The following is a 22,418-nucleotide window of genomic DNA, read 5'->3' on the forward strand; positions in this document are numbered from 1 at the left end:
TGAGAAGAATTTTTCAAAAACAATGCAAAAATGTAAATATTCCTAACTGTTGACTTGTAGTGTATAGTTAATAGAAATGCAACGCTGTACATATCATCACATGGGAACATGATTAAAAAGTTGAGAAGCTTTGTCCGATCTCAGAAAATATCTGATTGGTTGATAGTAATTTTGTTCCAGCACCAACATTCAGTACCATGTAAGGAAGCGAGGCATTGAAAAAAATTGTCATGTCAGACCCATGTTGTGTGTTGTAGGTCCAGGTTGGTGTTCTCTACAGAAAAATCTGGCATTGCAGAGAGAGATCGGTGTGGGCTATGAGCCTCAGTGTGTGCAGGACGAGCAGCGATTCTCACCCCTGCAGTGTGACCTGTCCTACTGTTGGTGTGTTTCTCAAAGCGGAAAGGAACTGCCAGCGACACGCACCAACCGCAGCACAGGACAAACCCCAGCCTGCGACAGTAAGTAAATTAGGTCACATTTTGCATTTATCTAAAGTTGTGCCATATGCTTGTGACAACATGATTTCCTTTATTTTTTTCCCTTTCCAGTTCCTGAGTGCCCCCTTCCATTTGGAGATATTTCCCATGGTGCTGTTCAGTGTAGCACTGCGATTGTTGCTGGTCAGCAGACGCAGCGCTGTGAGCTGTTCTGTGACCAAGGTTATGTCAACACCCTTTCTGTTACCAGCTTCCTGTGTGATCCCCAGGCGAAAAACTGGCTTGATGATGCTCCACTCTCCTATGCCTGCCAAAGTAAAGGCCACATACAGACACACACATTGTCCTATTTACCTGTTGAAACACTCACAGGTTGTTGCAGTATGTCCTTTCGGGATTTGTCTTTCTATGAAATCTTGTTACTCTAATTACTCTCTATCTGTTTGTACTGAGCAACTGAGTGTCTGTGATGTCCATCAGAGCCTCAGGTTGTGCAGACAGTGCAGGTGTCCTTACAGCTGAAGCTGCCCCTGGCTGAGGGTCAGCAGAGTTGCAGAAGCCAGAGTGTTGAGCTACGGGCTGCTTTGCTGCGAGACATGAGAGCTACAGGCCTCTGCAGCCTACAGGTACAATCCAGTCTGTTAGGTTACAGGGGTTATGATTTTGATGGGTTTTGATGCCCAGTTTTTATGTGCATAATACTTCCCAATTTTTTCCCACTTTTATTCCATATTTCCATGTATAAAAAAACTGTGAAGGAAAGAAAAAAGAAGCAGCAGCACAATATTATAAAGACACCATGTTTTAAAATCAAATAATTGTCTTTAATTTTGTCATTCTACTAAAGAGAAAGCAAATTGTTAAAATGTATTCTGAAAATATTTATATTGTATTTAGTTGGCAGTGTATCTTTTTGTCTAACCACTAATGTGTACAATATTAAGTGTTTAAATGTGTAATAATGTGTAACGTGTTAAATGCTTAAACTTAAAAATAATTAAATTGATTTTATTTATATTTTTTATTGTTAAAACCATGGTTGTCAATAGAATAAAATGGGAATTATTTTTGGTAAATATGGCAAAATAATTGTAATATCAAAATTTGTATAAAAAAAATTAATGATTTGGTTAAAAATATGTATTTAATATCTTAAGTTAACTTGACAGCCCTAAAAATTACATTTTGTAAAAAAAAAAAAGAAAATCCATAGACCCCTGGGTATTACAGGGCCCTTAAGGGGACATGGTCATAGAAAAAAATAGGGGATGTGAGGAAAACATATATTTGTCTGCGCTCACAAATGTTTTGCGTTCCCTTGAGAAAATTAATTTGCTCAAAAATAAATGTTTGCATTCTTTGTGAGCAAATGCCAGATTTTGAGGAAACACCAAACTTTTGCAAGTGAACACAAACTTTCTTTGGGGAACAAAAAACTTTTCTGAGCGAATTCAAAACAATTGAATATACTTTTTCCTCCCATCTCATATTTTTTCCCTCACCATGATCCTTTAGAGGCTACGTAAGGTATCACCGAATCCCAGTTTGAAAACCCTGTGTTATTAGTCTGCGAGTGTCATATTTAATATGTAGGTGTCGTTGGCTTGCAGTACAGCATTACAACACTTTTATTAAACTGACATTCAGAAAGCAAGGACTTTCATTAATTTATGCTTTGTCTTAGTTTAATTGTCTTGATATGTTGCATCAATGCATGTCTGTTTAATTTGCTTGCTTGTTTATGTGTCTTCATATGTGTTAGCTGACCTTATCTGGCCAGACCAGCTCTGTTGCAGTCTGTGACGAGTCAGCTGTGTCTCTTGAGTGTTTGAATGACAAGGAAGTCACTGCACACATCACCTTTAGGGCCAGACTCTCCGACCTGCCAATAACATCTCTCCCTGATCTCCACGACATTGGTGTGAACAGCTTTATTGCACCTTATTTAGTCCATTTCTGTTCACATACCATATTTGATATCTAAAATCAGATGCATTTAATTTCACACTGACATTACACTGAATTATTAATGTTTATTATTCCATGCGCTTTCTCTCAAAATAAATGCATGTGTTTATTTTTCAGATATGGCGCTTAGTGAGGAGAGGTTGTTAAATGGCGTGAAGGAATTAATCCAAAGTGCGTCATACCGGTCCATCTTTCTCTATGACCGTTCTCTCGCTCTTTCTATTCCTCCCTCGTTTAGCTGCATGGATGGCTATAAGCAGCTCCCACAATCCACTGGGTGTGGTAGGTTGGCTTCTGTACTACTGTCTTAATGACAGACTAGCCTGTGTACAATAAAGCGAAATGTCTTTACTAGTATTTCCGAATATGCACCTATAAAGTTTTCTATAACCAATGCATATTTTAGCTTACTGGCATAGAAATGTGGTGTGCAAAATGTGTAAACGTACTTGTGAAGGTGTATGTAATATTTCAAACTGCATACAACTTTTCCTCCTCTATTATTAATCTTTGTTCTGTATCTGTCAAACTCTCTCCTCTTTTTCCATTCAACATCATCATTACCCAAGCTTAATCACTCTGCTCCCTGTGTGTTTTTATCCTCTCTCACATGCAGTGGTGTGTCCAGCTGGTTCTTTTTTTAGTGGTGGTGTGTGTACTTCGTGTCCGCGTGATACATTTCAAGCGGAAGAAGGGCAGGTCTTCTGTTCTCCCTGCCCCTCGGGAACATCCACTGTGGCCCAGGGAGCCTTCAGTGCTTCTCATTGTGAGTACAGGCCAAGCCCAACACACAAACTCAAGAATAGCAGGTGTAGATGGTTGCAGTTATGCATGGCAGCTCTGTCAAAATGTAGATCACAGGATTTAGAGGCAAATGAGTGATTAAATTATTTTTTTTCATGGTTTAAAGTCTTGTTTTCTATTTGTCCTCTCGATATCTTGATATTCTTAAGGTCTTACTGAGTGCCAGCAGAGTAAACGGAGTTGTACAAAGAAAGGGGAATTCCTGTCAGCCCAGAAGGACCCCATGTCTGGCAGATGGTTGTGTGTCTCTTCACAGGGGGAGGAACTTTCCTGGACATCTTCTGATGCTCCAATGACTGTTGAAGAGTGCAAAGGTATGTGCTACAGTCAGTGTTAGGGAGGAACTAACTAAAAATAGTGATGCTACTAACTTTTAAATTTTAAATAGTGTGACAGTTAATTGTAGTTGGGGCAGTCGTGGCCTAATTGTTAGAGAGTTGGACTTGTAACCCAAAGGTCGCGGGTTTGAGCCATGGTACAGGCAGGGATTGTTGGTGGGGGGAGTGAATGCCACAACTGAGGTAAGACCCTTGAGCAAGGCACCAATGCTCACCGGGCGCCGCAGCAAAAATGGCTGCCCACTGCTCCAGGTGTGTGTTCATGGTGTGTGTGTGTGTGTTCACTACTCACTGCTATGTGTGTGCACTTGGATGGGATAAATGCATAAATTCCGAGGATGGGACACACCATACTTGGTTACACGTCGCGTCACTTTAGTGTGTTTTTAATGTAGTGGAACTTTTCCAGTAACGCAACTTTTTCAAACAAGAGAAGGTGCAGAGTGAAAAATCATGCTGTCTATCCCTTGATTCATCGGACTCATATGCAGTATTTGGGAGTTTATTTTAGTGACTTGATATGTTCAGAGTTCATGTCACAAACCGATTCATTGATTAATTTGAGTCCCTGCTGTACTTGCATCTTTTTTTCTTTTTTTTGTAGCAAAATATTTAAAGTATGCATGAAATGAAAAACTCCCCTTATGTATTTTCTAAATGCATGTTATTGATCTCATTGTGAGTGATTCATCCATGCATTTGTTTCATTATTAAAAACATTTTTGACCTCTTTATTTAATCAAAATATAATAACTCGATCTTCTGGAGAAACTTCTTCTCTTTAGTCACGTATGCTGGACTTCTCCAGTCAATTGGTCCACTTAAACCCCGTCCCTTTCTTACAATTGTCTGCAGTCTTGCATTCAGAACGGCTTCCATCCAATCAATAGAACCAAGTCCCCCTACCTTTTTTTTTCTTCATCTATTTCACTCAGATGTACATCACACTATGGAAGAAAAGGTGACGCTATTTCCACTTCATTGCGACTTTAAATTCTGTTCTTTGTTACCGTTTATTTGACTGGTATTATTACTTACTGATGTAATTTTCCCCTTATATTACCCTGTCCTAATTGAGATCTTAATTGTTTTGTGTCAGATAAATGCTGCTCTGATTGTAAAAGTAAATCATATGATGGTGATAGTTTTATATTACCTTCTTAAATAGTGTCAATGTAGTTAGCCACTTTTTGTTAGTAAGTTATAGTGTATCCAACTACTGGTTTAAAGTATAGCTTGCTTAGTGAGCTACAATTCGAAAGTACTTCCACAAGACTTGCTAAAGTATCGGTTCAACCGTGCTAATAAATGGGCAAATCTTTATCAATATGAAAGGACAAACAATATCTAACTTAATTTATGTATGTACAGTATATCACTCTTTGTGTGTCTGCAGTAATGGAAAAGTTCGAGGTGGTTGCCCCTTCCTCCCTGCTGCTTAAATCAGAGAGTGCTGAAATACTGAGCTCTGATTCTTCAACCCAGCCAAAGGAGAAACAGCTCAGGAAGTGTGTGCTTGGTGAGTTACACTGTTATATATTGCAGCTGTGCACCTGTACTTGAATTAGTCAGATGGACACTCAGACTTTTCATGACTAATGTTGATCACATCCCTCTCTCTTAGATTGTGCCCTGGAAGATTCGTGCCAACATGTGTCTATTTTCAGTGATAAAGAGAAAACTTACTGTGAACTGTATAGCACAAGTGCGGATAATGTTGAATGCAGGACCTCTGAGCAAGTATGACCAAAATGCATGTACACTATGTGAATTGTATATTGCATAGAGTGTATTTGTTAAAGATGTCTATTTGTATGTCTTAAATTAAATTGTATATTATAACCCAGTCAGCTAATTTCAATATGTACTACCGTTTGGGATCTGTAAGATTTTTAATGACTTGAAGCAAGTCTCACATGCTCACCAAGGCTGCATTTATTTGATCAAAAATACAGTAAAAACAGTAATATTGTAAAGCTGAATTTTCAGCAGCTATTTTTTCTAGTCTTTAGTATCACGCGAGCCTTCAGAAATCATTCTTATATGCTGATTTGCTGCTCAAGAATCATTTCTTTTTATTATTATCAATGTTGAAAACAGTGCTACTTAATATTTTTGTGGAAACTATGAAACTTTTTTTCAGGATTCTTTGATAAATAAAAAGTTCAAAAGAACATTATAAATTTGAGATTATAAATGCATTTTTGCTGAACAAACTAATTTAGGTTTGGCAACCTCTTCAACATAAATCCTCATTTATCTTTACATAAGATAATAAATATAAAACATTGCACATTTTAATTGGAGAAATAAGACATTAAGGATATTTAAGTGTTATTTTTGGCATTGGGTCTTTTTTTTTGGTCTAGTGACACATCTCCTTTCCCAAAAGTGTCATGATTATTGATAAAAAGAGTCTTGCGGTTTGTTTGGCATTGCAGAGCAAAGGGTTTCTGGGAAATGATGGCGCTGAGACGTTCCAGACTCTCAACTGTGCTCTGAAAATAAAAGGAGATGAACCCAATCTTATGGTGCTGAGAAAGAAAGGTAAGATCATCAGCTATTAATTAAATCCCACATGATCTCGGTTTGGTTAGTTATTGTGAGTCACCTGGACCCCTTATTGGTGACACATAGCAATAATATGTGGCGATGCATACAATATCATGAGAGTTTGAGTTTGTCTGAATAGAGAATTAGCTTTTCTAGGAGGCAAAGAGCGTATTACAATAAAATATAATCAAGATACAGAATTAAACTGCAGTCCCAAAGATTAATTTGTGGTTTGTGAGTAATGATCTTTAGCAAAGTGGACTAGTCATCCGTGGACACAAGAATAAAGAAAATTGTCATAAAGACATTCCTGAAACTTGTTCTGTTATGAGATAAATATTTTTCCATGTGAGATAAATGACTTGATACTTTGAGACTCCTCTCAGGAACAGAGCTCCCAGTTTCTGGTTATTTTTGGCGACCAAAAAGCATTTAGATGCACTTGTGTTTCTTGGCCATGACTTGAAGAATATCTCTTCTTTTTCTTTCTCTTTTACTCCCCACCCTTTATCTTCTGACAAAAGGTCATGAATTCAGCACAGCAGGCCTGAAGAGTTTTGAGAGGCTGAGTTTCCGTAAGACCGGTTCTGGCGTGTATCGGACGCTTGTGTTTGATGCACATGGAACCACTCTGGCTGACGTCCATCGCTTCTGCGTCAACTCTTGCAGTCGTGAGAACTGCTGTGATGGATTCATCCTTAACCAGAATGTCCTCGATGGAGGTCAGAGTCATTTTCACTCATTACAAGCAGATGTAGCTCCTTTCCACTGCTCTAAAACCAAATCACGGCAATACAAAACCAGACGTGTCATGCTTATTCAAATTGGTGAGGGCGCGTGGCGACACATTTCTTTGACTGTACCTTTACTATGTCTTTTGTTTTGACTAAATCTTTTCTTTTTTTTCCTTTTTTTTGCTGTATGTATCACATTTGTGTTTTACGTTGTTAAATGGTTTGTGTCGTGTGGTGCAGGCTCTATTATGTGTGGGCTCCTGAGCTCAACTCTTGCAGTCGTGAGAACTGCTGTGATGGATTCATCCTTAACCAGAATGTCCTCGATGGAGGTCAGAGTCATTTTCACTCATTACAAGCAGATGTAGCTCCTTTCCACTGCTCTAAAACCAAATCACTGCAATACAAAACCAGACGTGTCATGCTTATTCAAATTGGTGAGGGCGCGTGGCGACACATTTCTTTGACTGTACCTTTACTATGTCTTTTGTTTTGACTAAATCTTTTCTTTTTTTCCTTTTTTTTGCTGTATGTATCACATTTGTGTTTTACGTTGTTAAATGGTTTGTGTCGTGTGGTGCAGGCTCTATTATGTGTGGGCTCCTGAGTGCTCCTTCAGTGCTGCAGTGCAGTGAGGCAGACTGGGAAGTGAGGGGTGTGGCCTCCTCCAGCCGCATCTGTGGTGCTGGTGTCCAATACAGCAAACAACTGAAACGTTTCACTTTCAACTTTGGAGGACAGAACTTCACCATCAGTATGAATCTTTGTATACGTACACACTCCAGTTTTCATAACAGCAGTTTTAAACTGTGCACAAATTTGTTTAATTTGTCTAAAACTTGCACAACTTGGTTCAGCTGTTATTTGACCTTTATCAATTGTTTAGTTTCCAGTGGTTGCTCTGTATTGCTTCATTCTGGTGTCCCCCCCCCCTCCTGGTACCCATTTTATAAACTCAAACATTTACAGAGTTTACTCTGTCTGATTAAATTTTGACTTGCTGAATTATTACTGATGTGCAGTGCTTGAGAATCTTAGCTTTCTTATCATTTAAACTTTGTAAAATTGTACATGATTATGAATTCAATTGTATGACTTCTATATCAAGATTTATGATTTTATGGAATGATGGACATTGTAATGGAAATTAACATTTCTTGTAGCTGATGCAGCCTTACCGGCATCCAGCAAAAATAAAACTGGCTACCAGGAAACTCTCTTTAGCTTCCAACGTATCTACCTTTGGAAAGGTTTGGACATATTCTGCACATATCAGCATGCCACTAATAAAGCATTTTAAATGCCTGTCATAAACAAACGTATATACTTCGAGACATTATGATCTAGCTTTTTTTCTTGTAAAGTCTAATGATTATAATTTACGTCTTCAGAGTCTGATATGAACACGCGTCCAAAAACTCCCTCTGCTTGCAGTGGATCAGCTTTTGTAGAAGATTCCAAAATTACACTTTCTGGTATGAATGAATTAAATGAAGCCAAACTAATATATATATATATATTAAAGCATTTTTGTGTTCTTGATCTTATAAGTACCCTTATAATAAATTGTACTTTTTAAAATGAAATATTAAAATCTAAAAAAATATATTTAAATAAGTATAAAAAAAAAAAAAAACTCTCGGTTCTGTGTTGTTTATTTTTTTCTAATAATCTTTTATTTTTTCTCTCCTGTCCGTTTAGACTCAGTAAAGGAGACATTTGGTGTTCTGGAGAATGGTGATGTAAAAGTCGACCCAGAGAGGGAACTTCCCAGTCAGCTTTACTGGATCTTTAAACACCAATACACTTTCAAGGAGGCACAGCTGTGGTGTCTGAAACGTAAGACGCAATAGCTTCATGAGAATCTATTTGCTTACACTTATATACTTAATAAATGTCTGTGCAGTGCAAGAATGTTTCACATTCTGATCTGTGAATATGGGATTTGGGTTTCAGGCTGCGGAGAAGAACAACTCTGCCACGTATCTGACATTCGTGATGAAGGCCCTCTGTATTTTGCATGTGTATTGTATCCTGACACGCGTGTATGTGGGGCGTATGACAAACCTCTCAGGCAGGCATGCAGTTTAGTGATGACACAGAGTCTTCAGACTGCATACCAGAAGAAAGGTGAGTCATTTATACACAAAAAGGCCATGCTTTCACTACAAGTGATGATTTAATTTATGATACAAAAATATGGTCATTTTAATTATTTACTTCTGTATGCAAAGTTATTTTGTTGTCATACCCCATTCCTCAGATAATCACATATGCTGTACACTATATATTATGCTTTCATATTTCTCAGCATTAGATGCCTGTTTTCAGAGTTTTTTCTCTGTCATTGGACAGATGGGTTTTGCATTGCCTAATGCAGGATTCATGACTGTGGTCTATGGTAAAGTCTGATGTCAGACTCTTACCACTTTCTTTGTGACTGAGTCTGTTGTTTACTTTATTTGTTTTCAGATATGATCCTAGCAACTGAACATGGAATGCAGATGATTCAGATTTTAGTATTGCTGGAGCTTTATAGAGACAGAGGGTGAAAGGGCAAAAGGAGACAATGATGATGGATAAATAATATCTATAATAATTTTTTTAAATTGTCTGACCAACACAAAGGAGATTATCCCACTTACTAGGCCTCTACTTCTCTAAAAATGTAAATAAATGGACATGAAATATTGATTTAATTTGGTTTATAATATGATATAATAATTATTTTATGTTAGAAGAAAGAGAGATGTACATTTATTACGCAATTATCTTATTTTTCTACTGTTGCGTCTGCAAACTTGAGTTGGGATCATTATCTCCTCTATTTGGAGTTCACTAGCCATAAAAATTAACCTTGTCTAGTTCTCATTTCACATTTTGTGAGCTACTGGTAACTGGAATTGTCTGAATGACTGGAGAACATTTCAGTGAGGTGAAGTGGCAAAGCTCCACCTCACCCATGTGGCTTGCAGACAGCGGTGAGCTCATGCTGTCTGCGGTATGTAGAAGCAAAGACAAACGCAATCTAATGCGACTTTCCACAACACCACCTGTAAAATCCACAATCTTGACATATTGTGTAAATGGTACAGTTGACAGTGATGTCTTGATATTTGACATCTGCTAAATGCTTCTGCTGCTGTCAAAAAAGTGCAAATCTTATCTGTTGACATCTCAGAAATTGTTGCTTAGTGTTTCATGACCCTTTAAGTGTGAAATCTAATGGAAATTCCACCAGCCAAAATTCAGAGCGTTCTTACACTCTCACTCATGTAAAATTCACCTGAAGTTATTTTGTAGCAATTTAGTACTTTTCTATAAGTTTTTATGCAATCCATATGCTATAGTGTGCTCCTAAATTGCAACTTTTTTTCACTTTTAGCAGATATAATGATCTAAAATGTAACTCGTTCAAGGGGACTGTAAATGTCTGCTACTCTAGCCATGGCGTATGATCTTTATCATTATTTACCTACTATGTAAATATACTTTTCTTTTTTTAATTTAAAATTTGATTTTGATTTTGAATTTCAATACCATTCATCTGCTCCATTCAACATTCTCCACAACATTCAACACTCCTGTAGGTGTCAGAATTAGATTCCCATGAAAGAAAAGCACATGGGAGAAACTGTCTGTATAGTTGTGGGTTATGCATGATGTTCATTGTTAGCCTTTAAATTAGAAATGGAAAAGTGGTGTTATGTAAGATTCGGTAAAGAGAGTGAGTGATCACACAGTAATGTGGTTATTCTGGACGTCTGTCTAAACTGCAGAACAGCTCTAGGATTTAAATTATGAGCAATCACAAGTCATTTATTTAAACCGAAGTGGAAAGGCAGAGTGTCTCTCAGATAACTTAGTCATTCATTCCTCTCCATAGCAAAGACTTTGTACACTCTTTAGCTCCTTAGCTTTTCTTTAAAAAGGACTATTCATTGTGGACTATGTAAGATTTTATGAAGATAATTTTGTCTGGTTTTGTTTAGTACAAGCCTCTGTCTGTGTTTGGAGAGATGCTTATATGGAAATAAAAAAAGGTTAATTACATTTTGAAATGTAATTCTAAATGTAAACAATTTACTACAGTGTATCGAATCATTAAAAAGTGGGGTTTATGAGTTTTTTTTATGTTTATGATAGAAGTCTCTTATGCTCACCAAGACTGCATTTATTTGATCAAAAATACAGTACAACTGTGAAATATTATAACAATTTACATGTTTTACCAGCCATTAGTTCTTCACGGTCACATTATTATTATTATTATAAATTTTCAGCTGGTTAATACTTTTGTGTATACTATTATACTTTTTTTTTCCTTTTTTTTTTTTTTTTAGAATTATTTGAAAATGTCTTTTACTGTCATTTTTGATCAATTTAATCCATCCTTGTTGGAAAAAGTTAGTTAATTAGTTTATTTATTATTATTATTATTTCAAAAAGATAAAAGTCTTACTGACAACATACTTTTGAACAATCTGAAATGCCGAAACAGGAATGTTTGGATTTGATAGTCATATTGTGGGTTCCTGGAACACAAATGCAGTGATTTTCAGTCATAGGGGATCACAGGAGCTTGAATGTTTTATAGATTATAAAGTAATCCACAACAAAAAGGTGTGATCATAAACTCTTAACATGTGGTCCATCTGCTGTAGATGTTTAAGGGTGGAAAATAATGCTACCTTAGTGGAAATCTGCCGTAAGGGGTTTCTCAATGCGTTTTATCTTAGCTTGTACTGAGGGAATCAAAGAAGCTGTCATAATTAGCAAACAGTTCGTTTTTTGCCCAAAAGCACCACTTGGAAGTTTCTATTTGTATAAATGTTCCACTGTTTGGAACATTAAGTCAAAAAACACTCTTTTTCCCAACCTATTACGCCAAAGTGCTTTTGATCAAGTTAGATTTTACAGCATATTTTTTGTTATGCATAATATGGACATCACTTTCTTTTTCTTGTGCAGTTTCTCTGTTAGGAAGTGTGAAGAGTTTCTACAGTCGTGTTCCTTTTAAGAAGATGGTGTCCTACTCTGTACGCAGTCGAGTCAGTCTGTCCAGTAAATCTATCACAGAAGGGTGAGGGGAAAACCAACAAACTTGTTTCCATCTCAGTTTATTTGTTTCCTTCATGAATAATGCTGTTTTACTTTTTCGAGCAGGTTTTTTGAGTGTGAGAGGCGATGTGATGAAGATCCATGCTGCCGTGGCATAGGATATATCCAAGATTCCGGTGTACCTAGTATGAAAGAACCTTTTTACTCAAACGAGTCTCAAAATGCGCAGCTCATCTTGCTCATTCACTTAAAACATATGTGATGTCTAATATGTGGAATGAAACCACTCACAGTTGGTCTCTCTGCTTTTGTACAGGATCAGATGTGTTGTGTCTAACTCTGAATAGTCTGGGTATCCAGACATGTGGTGAGAATGACAGTACTAACTGGAGAATTCAGGACTGCTCTCCATCCAAAGTGCAGACTGAAGTCTATCCCTTCGGCTGGTATGAAAAGCCAGGTATATCTGAAATCCATGTGCCTTTTCGAACTCTGTATTTCAACAAATTGAGAATTCCCATTATGTGAATTGAAGTAAATGACTTCACGGAAAGATTTTAACATCAGCTTTGTATGTCTCTGTAGTAAACCAGTGGATAAAGAATCCCAGTGTGTGTCCACCATTTAGTCTCCGCTCTCCCTCAAAAAACGGTAAGAGTCTCTTAAATGAATATTACCTTACTGTTTTCTAACGATGTATTATTTTTTTTATTACTGTATAATAATTGAATTCAATCATTTATGTAATTTTCACACGTCATTCTTGATCCCATTGCTTATTTGCAAGCAGCTGATTTGAAGAACTGGAAGCAGTTGGATGCCACCTCTGTCAAGGTGGATTCATCTATTTCAGCTTTTGACATGGTCCACATAAGCAGAGATATAGCACAGGATCTGGATAAAGTCAGAGTCTGGTGTCTATCTGGTAACGTTTCTCACCTTTTTTTCTCAGAACTTTTACAGGAAGCTGATGTGATAGAGCCATATGTTACATGCTGAACACATAGCAATGGGATGTAGCAAGCAACATGTAGTTTACTTTTGATTTGAATAAATATTATATTACTTATGCTCACCAAGGCTGCATTTGTTTGATCAAAAATACAGTAAAAAGAGTCATATTTTGGGATATTATCACAATTTAAAGTATCGGTTCTATTTGAATGCATTTTAAAATGTGATTTATTCCCGTGATGGCAAGGCTGAATACATTTAATAATTTATTTTTATTACATTTTAATATATTTTAACTGAATTAGTAATAATCACAATAGCAATTTACAATACAGATAATATGTGGTTATCCTTGTCTTCTCATAACTTTCTTGTCTTCTGTAGCTTGTGAGGAAAGTGAGTCCTGTTCAGCTGTGTCTATCGATAGCAGAGAGTCAGCCATGAGATGTGTGATGTATCCAGACACACACACCTGCCTTCCTACAACCAGCGGCCAGCGCTGCTTCTTAGTCACCAAAGAGCCTGCTCAGTCTGTTTACGTCAGGACAGGTGGCACCACAAAACAAAACAATCTTCAGTTTATTCAGAGTGTCGACCAGTTCAGGGTGTTTCTGATCTCTTTCACCCCAACAACACATGTTTAAACATTTCTTTATAGGTTTACAGCCAGAGTTGACTTCTGTTTCCATTCCTGATCACGGGACACTTCTCGGAGAGAGTGAGGTGAAACCCATAACTGGCTCAGATAGCAAGCGTGTAACCTATTTCCTGGGTGTCCCTTATGCTCGTCCACCAGTCGGAGAGCTCCGTTTCAGCCCTCCACAGCCAGCTGACTGGACCGGTACCTGGAATGCCACGTTTTCTCGGTGGGCAACGTTGTTTGCAGATTGAGAATTAACATACGTTTATACCCTCAAATTAACTGGTTGCCTTACTGCAGAATTAATAAAGTCACTTTTCTGGATTGTGATCTGATTTGTTTTATCAAAACTGTTTTAGATCCAGCTGTCTTCAACCTGGCGATCCCACTGACTCCACCTCCAGTGAAGACTGTCTGTACCTCAATGTATTTGTTGCTAGTAGTGTGGTAAGACCCACATGAGCTCAAACATGCATAAATACATATATACGTATACATACGCTACTGTTCAGAAGTTTGCAGTCAGTAAGATCAAAAGAAGTTTTCCTGGCCCCAGACTTCTGAACAATAGTATATAATACACTCATTTAATTTAATGTTACAACTTTCTTTATTATGTTCTTTTTTCTAATTTCTCATTCTCATGGGCTTTTATGTCTGTTAATACTGCTTTCATAAACCACTGACTATGGTGTGAATGCTGTTATTGGTATTCATAGTACAATTTTTCTGTTTTGTCACAGGGAAAGAATGCTCCGGTTCTGGTGTTCTTCCACAACTCTGGATCGGGTCTCTTAGATGGGTCTTACCTCACTGCTGTTGGCAACATAATTGTAGTGACAGCCAGTTTCAGGGTCGCCGCTTTCGGTTTCCTCAGTGCAGGTACCCAAAAACACACACATATGACATATACATGAAAGTGTTCATATATGCAACTTGATAATATTCCATGACTCTAGCCAGCCTCACAAATGTTTTCTATTTTAAATATATTTTAAATGTAACGGCAAAGCTAAACTTTCTGTAGCCATTACTCCAGTCTTCAGTGTCACACGATTCTTCAGAAATCCTTCTGTTATGCTGATTTGGTGCTAAAGGAACAATTCTTATTATCAAAGCTGAAAGCAGTTGAGCTGCTTAATGTTTTTGTGGAAACTGTGACATTTTTTTCTGGATTCTTTGGTGAATTTAATGCATCCTTGCTGAATAAAAGAATGCATTTATTAAAAAAAAAAAAATAAATCTTTGTCACTTTTTGGTTTCGGGACCATTTCTCACTATTAACTAGTTGCATATTATTAGCATATTGGCTGTTTATTAGTACTTACACAGCAGGTATTAATGCCTTATTCTGCATGACCATATTTTCGATCTCTTAATCCTACTCCATACCTAAACTTAACAACTATCTTACTAAATATTAATAAGCAGCAAATTAGGAATTGTAGTTAATAGTGAGAATTGGTTCCCAAACTAAAGTGTGACCAAAACATCTCACTTTCCCCAAACTTTTGAGTGAAAGAATACATCCATTGTATGATAAACACTTTTAAAACTGGGTCTGTAAAGACTGAAAAACCTTGGTGTAGAGTAACATTTAGTATAGAATCTAGTAAATAACACAGTCCTCACCATTATGAGCCCTGAATACAGTCATCTTTAGTTTGATTTGCTCTTACTGTTGATGTGTTTGTATTCATGCAACAAAAACGCGAATGCCTTCCTGAACACTTCATGGTGAAAAGTTCTGAAAATATTTTAAGGAATGAATCTCAATGTTATAAAGAAGTTTTTATTATTATTATTATATATCTACACTAGAATTAAACCATGTCCTGGAAGCTCTGTTGGGTTAGAATGAAATGACGTATTGCAAGAAATTGGATAATTTATTCCATAAAATGGAATTCCAACAAAAAAAATGGAATAGATATGGTTATGGAATATAGTTATGTAATGTTCATGTGAGAAGTTCCATTCCGCACAGTGGTTGTGAAAATATTCAGATTCTTTTCCCCTTTGCCACCCTTGGCTGAGTAAGTTTGAAAAGGAGGCCTAACTGGTGCCTTTGAGTGGTCTACCAGGATGAACTTTCATTTTCCAGCCAAAAACAACACACAGTGAAAGCTGTGCAGAAGCATAATTGGCTTCCTTACATATCTTGAACTGTTTGTGACAATGGTATTTCCCAGCCAAACCCCTGTGGAGCTGTGAATATTTTATTATTATTATTGTCTTTATAGTGGATAGACTTTCACATGCGGGTTATAATGAAAAGTTGCTTTTTTCAGTCATTTATTGCAAATCTTCTTGCGTCATGGTTTTAATCTATGTGTGGAAAATACATTTGGATATGCCTGATGAATTGAAATCTGTTGACTCTGTCTAGATTCCAGTGCTCTGCCGGGGAATTATGGGTTGCAGGACCAGGCAGCTGCTCTGGGATGGGTTCAGAAGAACATTGCTCATTTTGGAGGAGACTCCACTAAAGTCACAGTAGGGGCAGAGAGAAACGGTGCTGACATTGCGAGTCTTCATCTTACCTCACCGTCGGCTTCATCACTTTTCCACCGAGCTTTGCTAATGGTAAGAACAGAACTCTGAAGTCCCACTGCCGGTTACATGACACAACTGTTTTATGTAACAACACTAATGTCTGAGGTCACATTTACAGTAAAAGCAACATTCTCCAATCCAAAAATAATGACACATGGTTGCACAAGCATCTTAAAACATTCAGACTCAAAGCTTCGTAAGCCTACATTTAAATAAACACATGCTTGAGGAACTGTTTTAAATGTTCAGATGATTCTCTGACAAAAAGTCTGTCTCTTTCCAGTCAACACACAATGCCTTTATATATCCCTCTATCAGCTTTTGAGCTCTTGGAATGAATCAGCTGTGATCTATCAAAGCACCTCCTCATAGTTGTCTTCCACAGTAGCCAAACTGTCAAGCTGGTGGTTTGGTGTCATGTAGACAGACCTCCACCTCTTCTTCATGCTAAATTTATTTTTCTCTGGCTTCTCTTGCTGTCCCAGCAAAGACAGGTAGGAAGAGACACTGTTCTGAACCCCATAGCTGACCCCTGAAGGGCTTGTGCTCTGGTGGACGAGCTCCGAGCTGAGTGAGGAAAAGTGCATTAGTATTATAGATGTTGTCTGAAAAGACTTACAGTTTTTAAAATGCTTCCATGTTCATATGATAGTTCAAACACTTATCAAATAAATTAATTTCAGTTTTAGTGGAGAAACAAAAAAGGACAATTGTAAAATGTACACTACGATTCAAAGGTTTGTGGTCAATAAGTTTTTTCCCCCAAGGAAATTAATACTTTTATTCAGTAAGGATTCATTAAATTGATCAAATGTGACAGTAAAGATGTACATTGGCTACAAAAAAAAAACTGTTCGATTGAACTTTTTATTCATAAAAAATATTAATTAGCACAACTGTTTTCCAACTTTGACAATAATAAGAGTTTTTTTAGCACTAAATCAGCGTATTAGAATGATTTCTGAAGGATCATGTGACACGTAAGAATGGAGTAAAGGATGCTAAAAATTCAGCTTTGCCATGACAATAATAAATTAATTTTAAAGTAAAAATAGAAAACAGTAAATTTCAATCATTTTCACGATATTACAGTTTCTACTGGGTTTTTGGTCCATAAATGCAGCCTTGGTGAGCATAGATGACTTCTTTCAAAAACATGAAAATATTACTGACCCCATACTTTTGAGCGGTAGTTTTATTGATCTTATTACCTGTTCACTGCTCTCCAGTCAAAGGATAATTTTCTCCCATCAGGTGTTTTTGTGATCTTACTCAGGGGTGTTTCACAGGCGGTCAAGCATGGGCCAGTTAGAACACAGCACAGTCCATCTGCTATATCTGAACCAGAGCAAGAGGGAAAAATCTGCATCAAACAGATTCATCATTTACACTAAAACTGGTTGTTTTTTGGTTTACCAGAGTAGTGTTTTTTTATTTAGTGGTAGTAGTAGTAGTTTTTTGATTTACCAGAGTAGTGGTTGACCAGATCTTCCAGACATTGAAATGTGAGGCGTGGAGCGATGAAGTACCAGTTGTTTGGCATTCGAACTATTCGATAATGCTTAATATTTCTGTGGCGCACAGATAAGGTGTACATACCTACAAAAATACAAGCGATGTGATTGTAACATCAGCCATATTAATGGATAAGCCTAAATATTATTTAGAAGATCCTTTAGATTGGTCTATTTATAAAACTCTGTCTGTCAGACAGTTTTTAGTGGTTGATTGTCATCCAGAATACGCTGAAATATGGACCAGACCTTATGCTCTGGCTGTTTGGCACTAGACTAGAGTATAATGTTCATTTTAAATATGTATTCTGACCTTTTGTGCTCTCTCTGATCAGAAATGACCCCACTCGGTTTCCTGGGAGTTGAAGCAGTTCCTCAGCTTTTGGTCTGGTCACGGTTTCAAACAGCCAACTGAGACCGACAAGAATGTTTCCATTAGCACTTAGAGAGCATTAAACAACTAGTGGAAGTTAAATGACAAGCAACTCGTTTAGTTGGCGATTCAGAACCTACCCATGGTAGACTTTTGTGGCATGACAGTGTGGTATATGGTTCACTTCCTTAGTGTTGACCGAGTAGACCTTCCACCAGTACCCTTCCCTGAAAGAAAGTGAGACTTAATGCATGTGGACAGTTATGCTTCTCGTTTGTAATTTTAAAGTTTATAATGATCAAAAAACAACCTATTTCTATTTAGTGAAAAGCAGTTTTCTGTATGTGTTGAACGGCAGAAGGTAGTGTTAAAGTTAACACTGGCTTCAAGGTTTTGTGTTCGGTTGTGCATTTGCATATTGCGCCCAGCAACTGTCAGTGTTATTGATGGTAAATATAGTTTAATAAGTGACAGTGACATGAAAACCTATTTCTATTTAGTGAAAAGCAGTTTTCTGTATGTGTTGAACGGCAGAAGGTAGTGTTAAAGTTAACACTGGCTTCAAGGTTTTGTGTTCGGTTGTGCATTTGCATATTGCGCCCAGCAACTGTCAGTGTTATTGATGGTAAATATAGTTTAATAACATACTGTACTAACACTTACATAACAAACATTATATCTACACTTCAAACATACAATCTCTCTCTATATACAGTATATATATATTAGTATTTAGCAAAGAATCATGAAAATTATGACTGTTTCCACATAAGTTTTAAAGGGGTCATATGGTGCGATTTCAATTTTTCCTTTCTCTTTGGAGTGTTTCAAGCTCTTGGTGCATAAAGAAGATCTGTAAAGTTGCAAAGACTAAAGTCTCAAATCCAAAGAGATATTCTTTATAAAAGTTAAGAGTCAGCCACACCTACCTAAACGGCTCGTTCCAACACACCCCCACATATCTGCATCACTATGTGGGAAGATTTGCATAATGGCGCCAAAATGTTCACGCAAAGAAAGAAGGCGTAACGTACAATACAACAACTTTGCGCTGTGGATCGCCGGATCGGCTTTCACTGTGGACGAAGCGGAGTCCTGCCCGGGGTCGTCACATGTGGTTGCCGCATGCCCTCCGGACGCTCCTTCGTCGAATCCGCCGGCCGTGCCGTTCTCAAGTCCGCCGCCTCTGCTCACTCTAGCCCTCTAGCCGTTCCTCACTCTAGCCCCCGGCCTCTGCTCACTCTAGGCCACCGTGTGTGACGCTGTGTTTCGTTGTGAAAGCGAAACTACTTTGTTTGGCCTTCCAAAAATGGACACGACTAGAGATCAGTGGTTAAGTTGTATTTACAACACTGTTCCAGAACACTTCAACCCAAATATTCAGATGTGTGCAGCACATTTTATGGAGGACTGTTTCCTGAACCTGGGAGAGTAGACCACAATGCTCTGACTCAAAGACTGTAAGTAAGTTTTTTTATATTTAAAGAGTTTTTATATTTTATATTTTTTATATTTAAAGCGAGTTTTTTGGGCAGTGTAGAGTAGGGCTTGTTGTTTGTATTTTCTCCGTTCACAAATGCAGACATGGTTTTATGTTTACGTGGCGCAATGCAACGCAACGCGTAAAAAGACAGTATAAGTCATTATAATCCATAATTATGTCCCCACTGGATGCAACGAATGCCTCATTTATAATGGGTTTTCATGTTTTTGAATCTTCGCTCTGGCCTGACAGGGCATCATCACAGTATGGTAAGGGGCGTAACATTTCCGTCACACGCTTGAGGTATTCGGCCAATCATTGGATAGCTGGATAGCACTGGATAGTTGGCCAATTACAGCACACCTTGCTTTTCAGACCGATGAGCTTTGTAAAAATCGACGCGTTCCAGAAAGGCGGGGCATAGAGGAGAAACAATAATGTACAGTATGTGGAAAATAATGTGTTTTTTTAACCTTAAACAGCATAAACACATTTCATTACACCAAATACACAAAATAATGTTATTTTTAGCAACATCATATGACCCATTTAAGCAGCATGTTTCTTGAGCACCAAATCAGCATATTAGAATGGTTTCTAGAATGGCACTGAAAACTGAAGTAATGACTGCTGAAAATTCAGCTTTGCAATCACAGGAATAAATGACATTTTTAAATATATTAAAATAAATATAAAGGTATTTTAAATTGTAATAATATTTCACAGTATTGCTGTTTTTTACAGTGTTTTTGAGCACATAAACTGGTGAGCATGAAAGACTCTAAATAAATAAATAAACAATCAAACAAAGAAAAAACGTATTTGTTGTAGCATATCTTGAGTAATAATCTTGTGAGGCATGTTGAGAGACATATTTTACTGTTAGCATACAGGCAAAAAAAAAAAAACTGAAATATGTGATGATAATACTTACTCGGACACTATTTTCAGCCAATCTCCCATTCGAAATATAGGCTTGCAGATACCAGGAGGAGGGTAGTTATCCAACACTACTGCTGTGTCATTCTCATCCACTGTAAAACAGAAAATATTGCATTTGCATTGGTAAATAAATATATATGTTCATAATGTTTATGTATGTTAGTTGTTTTTTTATGTCAAAGATAACTTAGCTCTTTGATTCTTGCTAATGAAACAAACCTGTATTTTTGCGCATTTGTGTTAGGAAGTCATTTGTATTTATGTTGCAGTGCCAGGAAGTATTTAGAATATGTTCCTTTAGCCTTTGAGCTAACTTTTTAACTTGATCATTTAATTCAAGAATGATTACTAAACAGAAAAACAAACGTCCTTGTTTGGTACTATTCAGTCATGAGTGTGACTCCAGCTAATGTTGTGCGCTTGTGTCCAATTTTAGAGACTTCATATTTTTTTTTTAGGTCGTACACAAATTTCACTTGTTTTTAAGTTCAGCTTAGTCTATTGAATATTATTTCATTTCAGGGACAAACCACAGCTAACACTGCACGTTCTGTCTACACGGAGAACCGATATATACTTATGTATTAATACAGTTTGAGTCTCTTCACACACAACATCTGTAAACGATTGAAACGATGTGGCATCAGCCTACAATAACTCAGAACGTCACTTGAAACCAGTCACTTGGACAGTGCTCAGCATTTTCGTACCTCTTGGTGGAAGGTCTTCATTAGTACGAGCTTGTTCGAAATCCTCCAGGGTTCTTTGGCTTGCCAGAGTGCCTCCCATTGTCAGTCTCCCACAGCTATTCCTACAAATTTACCACATCCAATCAGCCATTAGATGTCTGTCCAAACCGAGACAAGCTCCCTTTCTTATAGATTCTCCTATGGTTCTGTTGTGCAAGAGTCTGACAAGAGTTTAAGGGCATGGCCTGGGTAAACGGGGAAGCTGTGTGTCTCACCACACTTTCCATTTCACAAATAAGCAAAAATAGGAAGTGCTGAAGTGAAACGGCTTTATAATCACATGCAACAGTGAGTGGTCCCCTGCAGGCCTGGTCACCAGTGGTTGATGGAACTGTAGTTCGGGAAAAGCCTTCTGTGGCCCTTCTGTCTGGACGCTTCCACAAAGTTGAATTACTTCTAGGGTCATCATTTGAAGACGGTCTCATCAGCAGAGCCAAGAACATCAAGGTCAGGACACAAATATATCAGACTGAGAAATGAGCGAGAGGAAAGCACCTAAAAGATAGTGTGAGAATTAAAGCTGGGTGTGGTTAGATAAAAACTAGTTACAATTTCTTATTGGCGCTTTTGTGTTTCTTTTATTTGAGAAGAATTTCGAGCAGCTTCAGGGAAGGGCTGACAGCAAGACAGCATTTTACGCAGCCCTGTCTAACTCTCTGGGTCGAGATGATGCTAATGCTTTCGTGAAGGAGGCCGCGACCTGGTTCTACTCTTTGCAACACTCCCCCACACCCTCAGGATACAATGTGTTCTCTCGCGCACTGGAAAATGCTACGAGGTATGAGGTGGAAGGTCATACAGAACAAAAGTATAATTTATTTTTATTATAAGAATTTTGGATGGAAAGCATATACTGTACCTCCCAGGTACCAAAGTTGCACTACCATGCAAAATTGGGCTAAGATTTATTTATTTATTTGTTTGTTTGTTTTAGTTATTGAAAGAAATAAAAAAAATTATTCAGCAATGATGCATTAAATTGATCAGAAGTTACAATTAAAACATTGTTGCAAGATATTTATATATTTTTTAAAAAAAACTATTCTTTAGAACTGTTCTATTCATCAAAGTATTCTGAAAAAAAAGTATCACGGTTTCTAAAAAACAAACAAACAGCGCAACTGTTTTCAACACTGAGAATGAGAAGAAATGTACTATCAATCACCAGATCAGCATATTAGAATATAGTATCACTGAAGACTTGAGTAATGGCTGCTTAACATTAAGCTTTTGCCATTACAGGAATAAATTACATTTTAAAAATATATATTAAAATACAGAACAGTTATTTTGAATTGTAATAATATTT

General features: G+C 37.3%; 2 protein-coding genes across 2 annotated transcripts in view; one reads left to right on the forward strand and one right to left on the reverse strand.

Moving 5' to 3' along the window:
* Positions 1 to 22,418, forward strand: part of tg (thyroglobulin) — a 33,820-nt gene that overhangs the window by 7,854 nt on the left and 3,548 nt on the right. The window contains exons 16-44 of the mRNA XM_016234792.1: positions 258 to 461; positions 552 to 755; positions 921 to 1,066; positions 2,203 to 2,359; positions 2,526 to 2,690; positions 3,025 to 3,174; positions 3,362 to 3,526; positions 4,947 to 5,069; positions 5,175 to 5,290; positions 5,992 to 6,097; positions 6,628 to 6,825; positions 7,421 to 7,591; positions 8,001 to 8,087; positions 8,229 to 8,312; positions 8,539 to 8,676; positions 8,794 to 8,967; positions 11,809 to 11,920; positions 12,004 to 12,083; positions 12,215 to 12,358; positions 12,484 to 12,549; positions 12,689 to 12,823; positions 13,237 to 13,401; positions 13,511 to 13,718; positions 13,852 to 13,939; positions 14,236 to 14,374; positions 15,882 to 16,078; positions 21,204 to 21,279; positions 21,399 to 21,556; positions 21,700 to 21,887. Of these exons, the coding sequence (XP_016090278.1) occupies positions 258 to 461; positions 552 to 755; positions 921 to 1,066; positions 2,203 to 2,359; positions 2,526 to 2,690; positions 3,025 to 3,174; positions 3,362 to 3,526; positions 4,947 to 5,069; positions 5,175 to 5,290; positions 5,992 to 6,097; positions 6,628 to 6,825; positions 7,421 to 7,591; positions 8,001 to 8,087; positions 8,229 to 8,312; positions 8,539 to 8,676; positions 8,794 to 8,967; positions 11,809 to 11,920; positions 12,004 to 12,083; positions 12,215 to 12,358; positions 12,484 to 12,549; positions 12,689 to 12,823; positions 13,237 to 13,401; positions 13,511 to 13,718; positions 13,852 to 13,939; positions 14,236 to 14,374; positions 15,882 to 16,078; positions 21,204 to 21,279; positions 21,399 to 21,556; positions 21,700 to 21,887 (4,144 nt within the window). The remainder of the gene's footprint in view (positions 1 to 257; positions 462 to 551; positions 756 to 920; positions 1,067 to 2,202; positions 2,360 to 2,525; positions 2,691 to 3,024; positions 3,175 to 3,361; positions 3,527 to 4,946; positions 5,070 to 5,174; positions 5,291 to 5,991; positions 6,098 to 6,627; positions 6,826 to 7,420; positions 7,592 to 8,000; positions 8,088 to 8,228; positions 8,313 to 8,538; positions 8,677 to 8,793; positions 8,968 to 11,808; positions 11,921 to 12,003; positions 12,084 to 12,214; positions 12,359 to 12,483; positions 12,550 to 12,688; positions 12,824 to 13,236; positions 13,402 to 13,510; positions 13,719 to 13,851; positions 13,940 to 14,235; positions 14,375 to 15,881; positions 16,079 to 21,203; positions 21,280 to 21,398; positions 21,557 to 21,699; positions 21,888 to 22,418) is intronic.
* On the reverse strand, positions 16,111 to 21,223 carry LOC107552811 (src-like-adapter). Its single transcript, XM_016234800.1, has 7 exons — positions 21,071 to 21,223; positions 20,353 to 20,452; positions 18,076 to 18,162; positions 17,876 to 17,973; positions 17,516 to 17,647; positions 17,260 to 17,386; positions 16,111 to 16,615 (listed from the first exon to the last, which is right to left on the reverse strand). Exons 1-7 carry the CDS (start codon positions 21,147 to 21,149, stop codon positions 16,402 to 16,404), a joined length of 837 nt encoding a protein of 278 aa, XP_016090286.1. The 5' UTR covers positions 21,150 to 21,223; the 3' UTR covers positions 16,111 to 16,401.

Source organism: Sinocyclocheilus grahami, unplaced genomic scaffold (genome assembly GCF_001515645.1).
Source record: "Sinocyclocheilus grahami isolate Dianchi unplaced genomic scaffold, SAMN03320097.WGS_v1.1 scaffold459.1, whole genome shotgun sequence".
Taxonomy (NCBI): domain Eukaryota; kingdom Metazoa; phylum Chordata; class Actinopteri; order Cypriniformes; family Cyprinidae; genus Sinocyclocheilus; species Sinocyclocheilus grahami.

What these genes read in the sequence shown, in the direction of transcription:
- LOC107552811 (XM_016234800.1), bottom strand. Translation starts at nt 21,149, where the DNA reads ATGGGAGGCACTCTGGCAAGCCAAAGAACCCTGGAGGATTTCGAACAA. An exon ending in GATCAGAGAGAGCACAAAAG is followed by an intron (nt 17,648 to 17,875) that starts GTCAGAATACAT and finishes GTATTTTTGTAG; the next exon opens with GTATGTACACCTTATCTGTG. An exon ending in GACTGGAGAGCAGTGAACAG is followed by an intron (nt 16,616 to 17,259) that starts GTAATAAGATCA and finishes TTCCTCACTCAG; the next exon opens with CTCGGAGCTCGTCCACCAGA.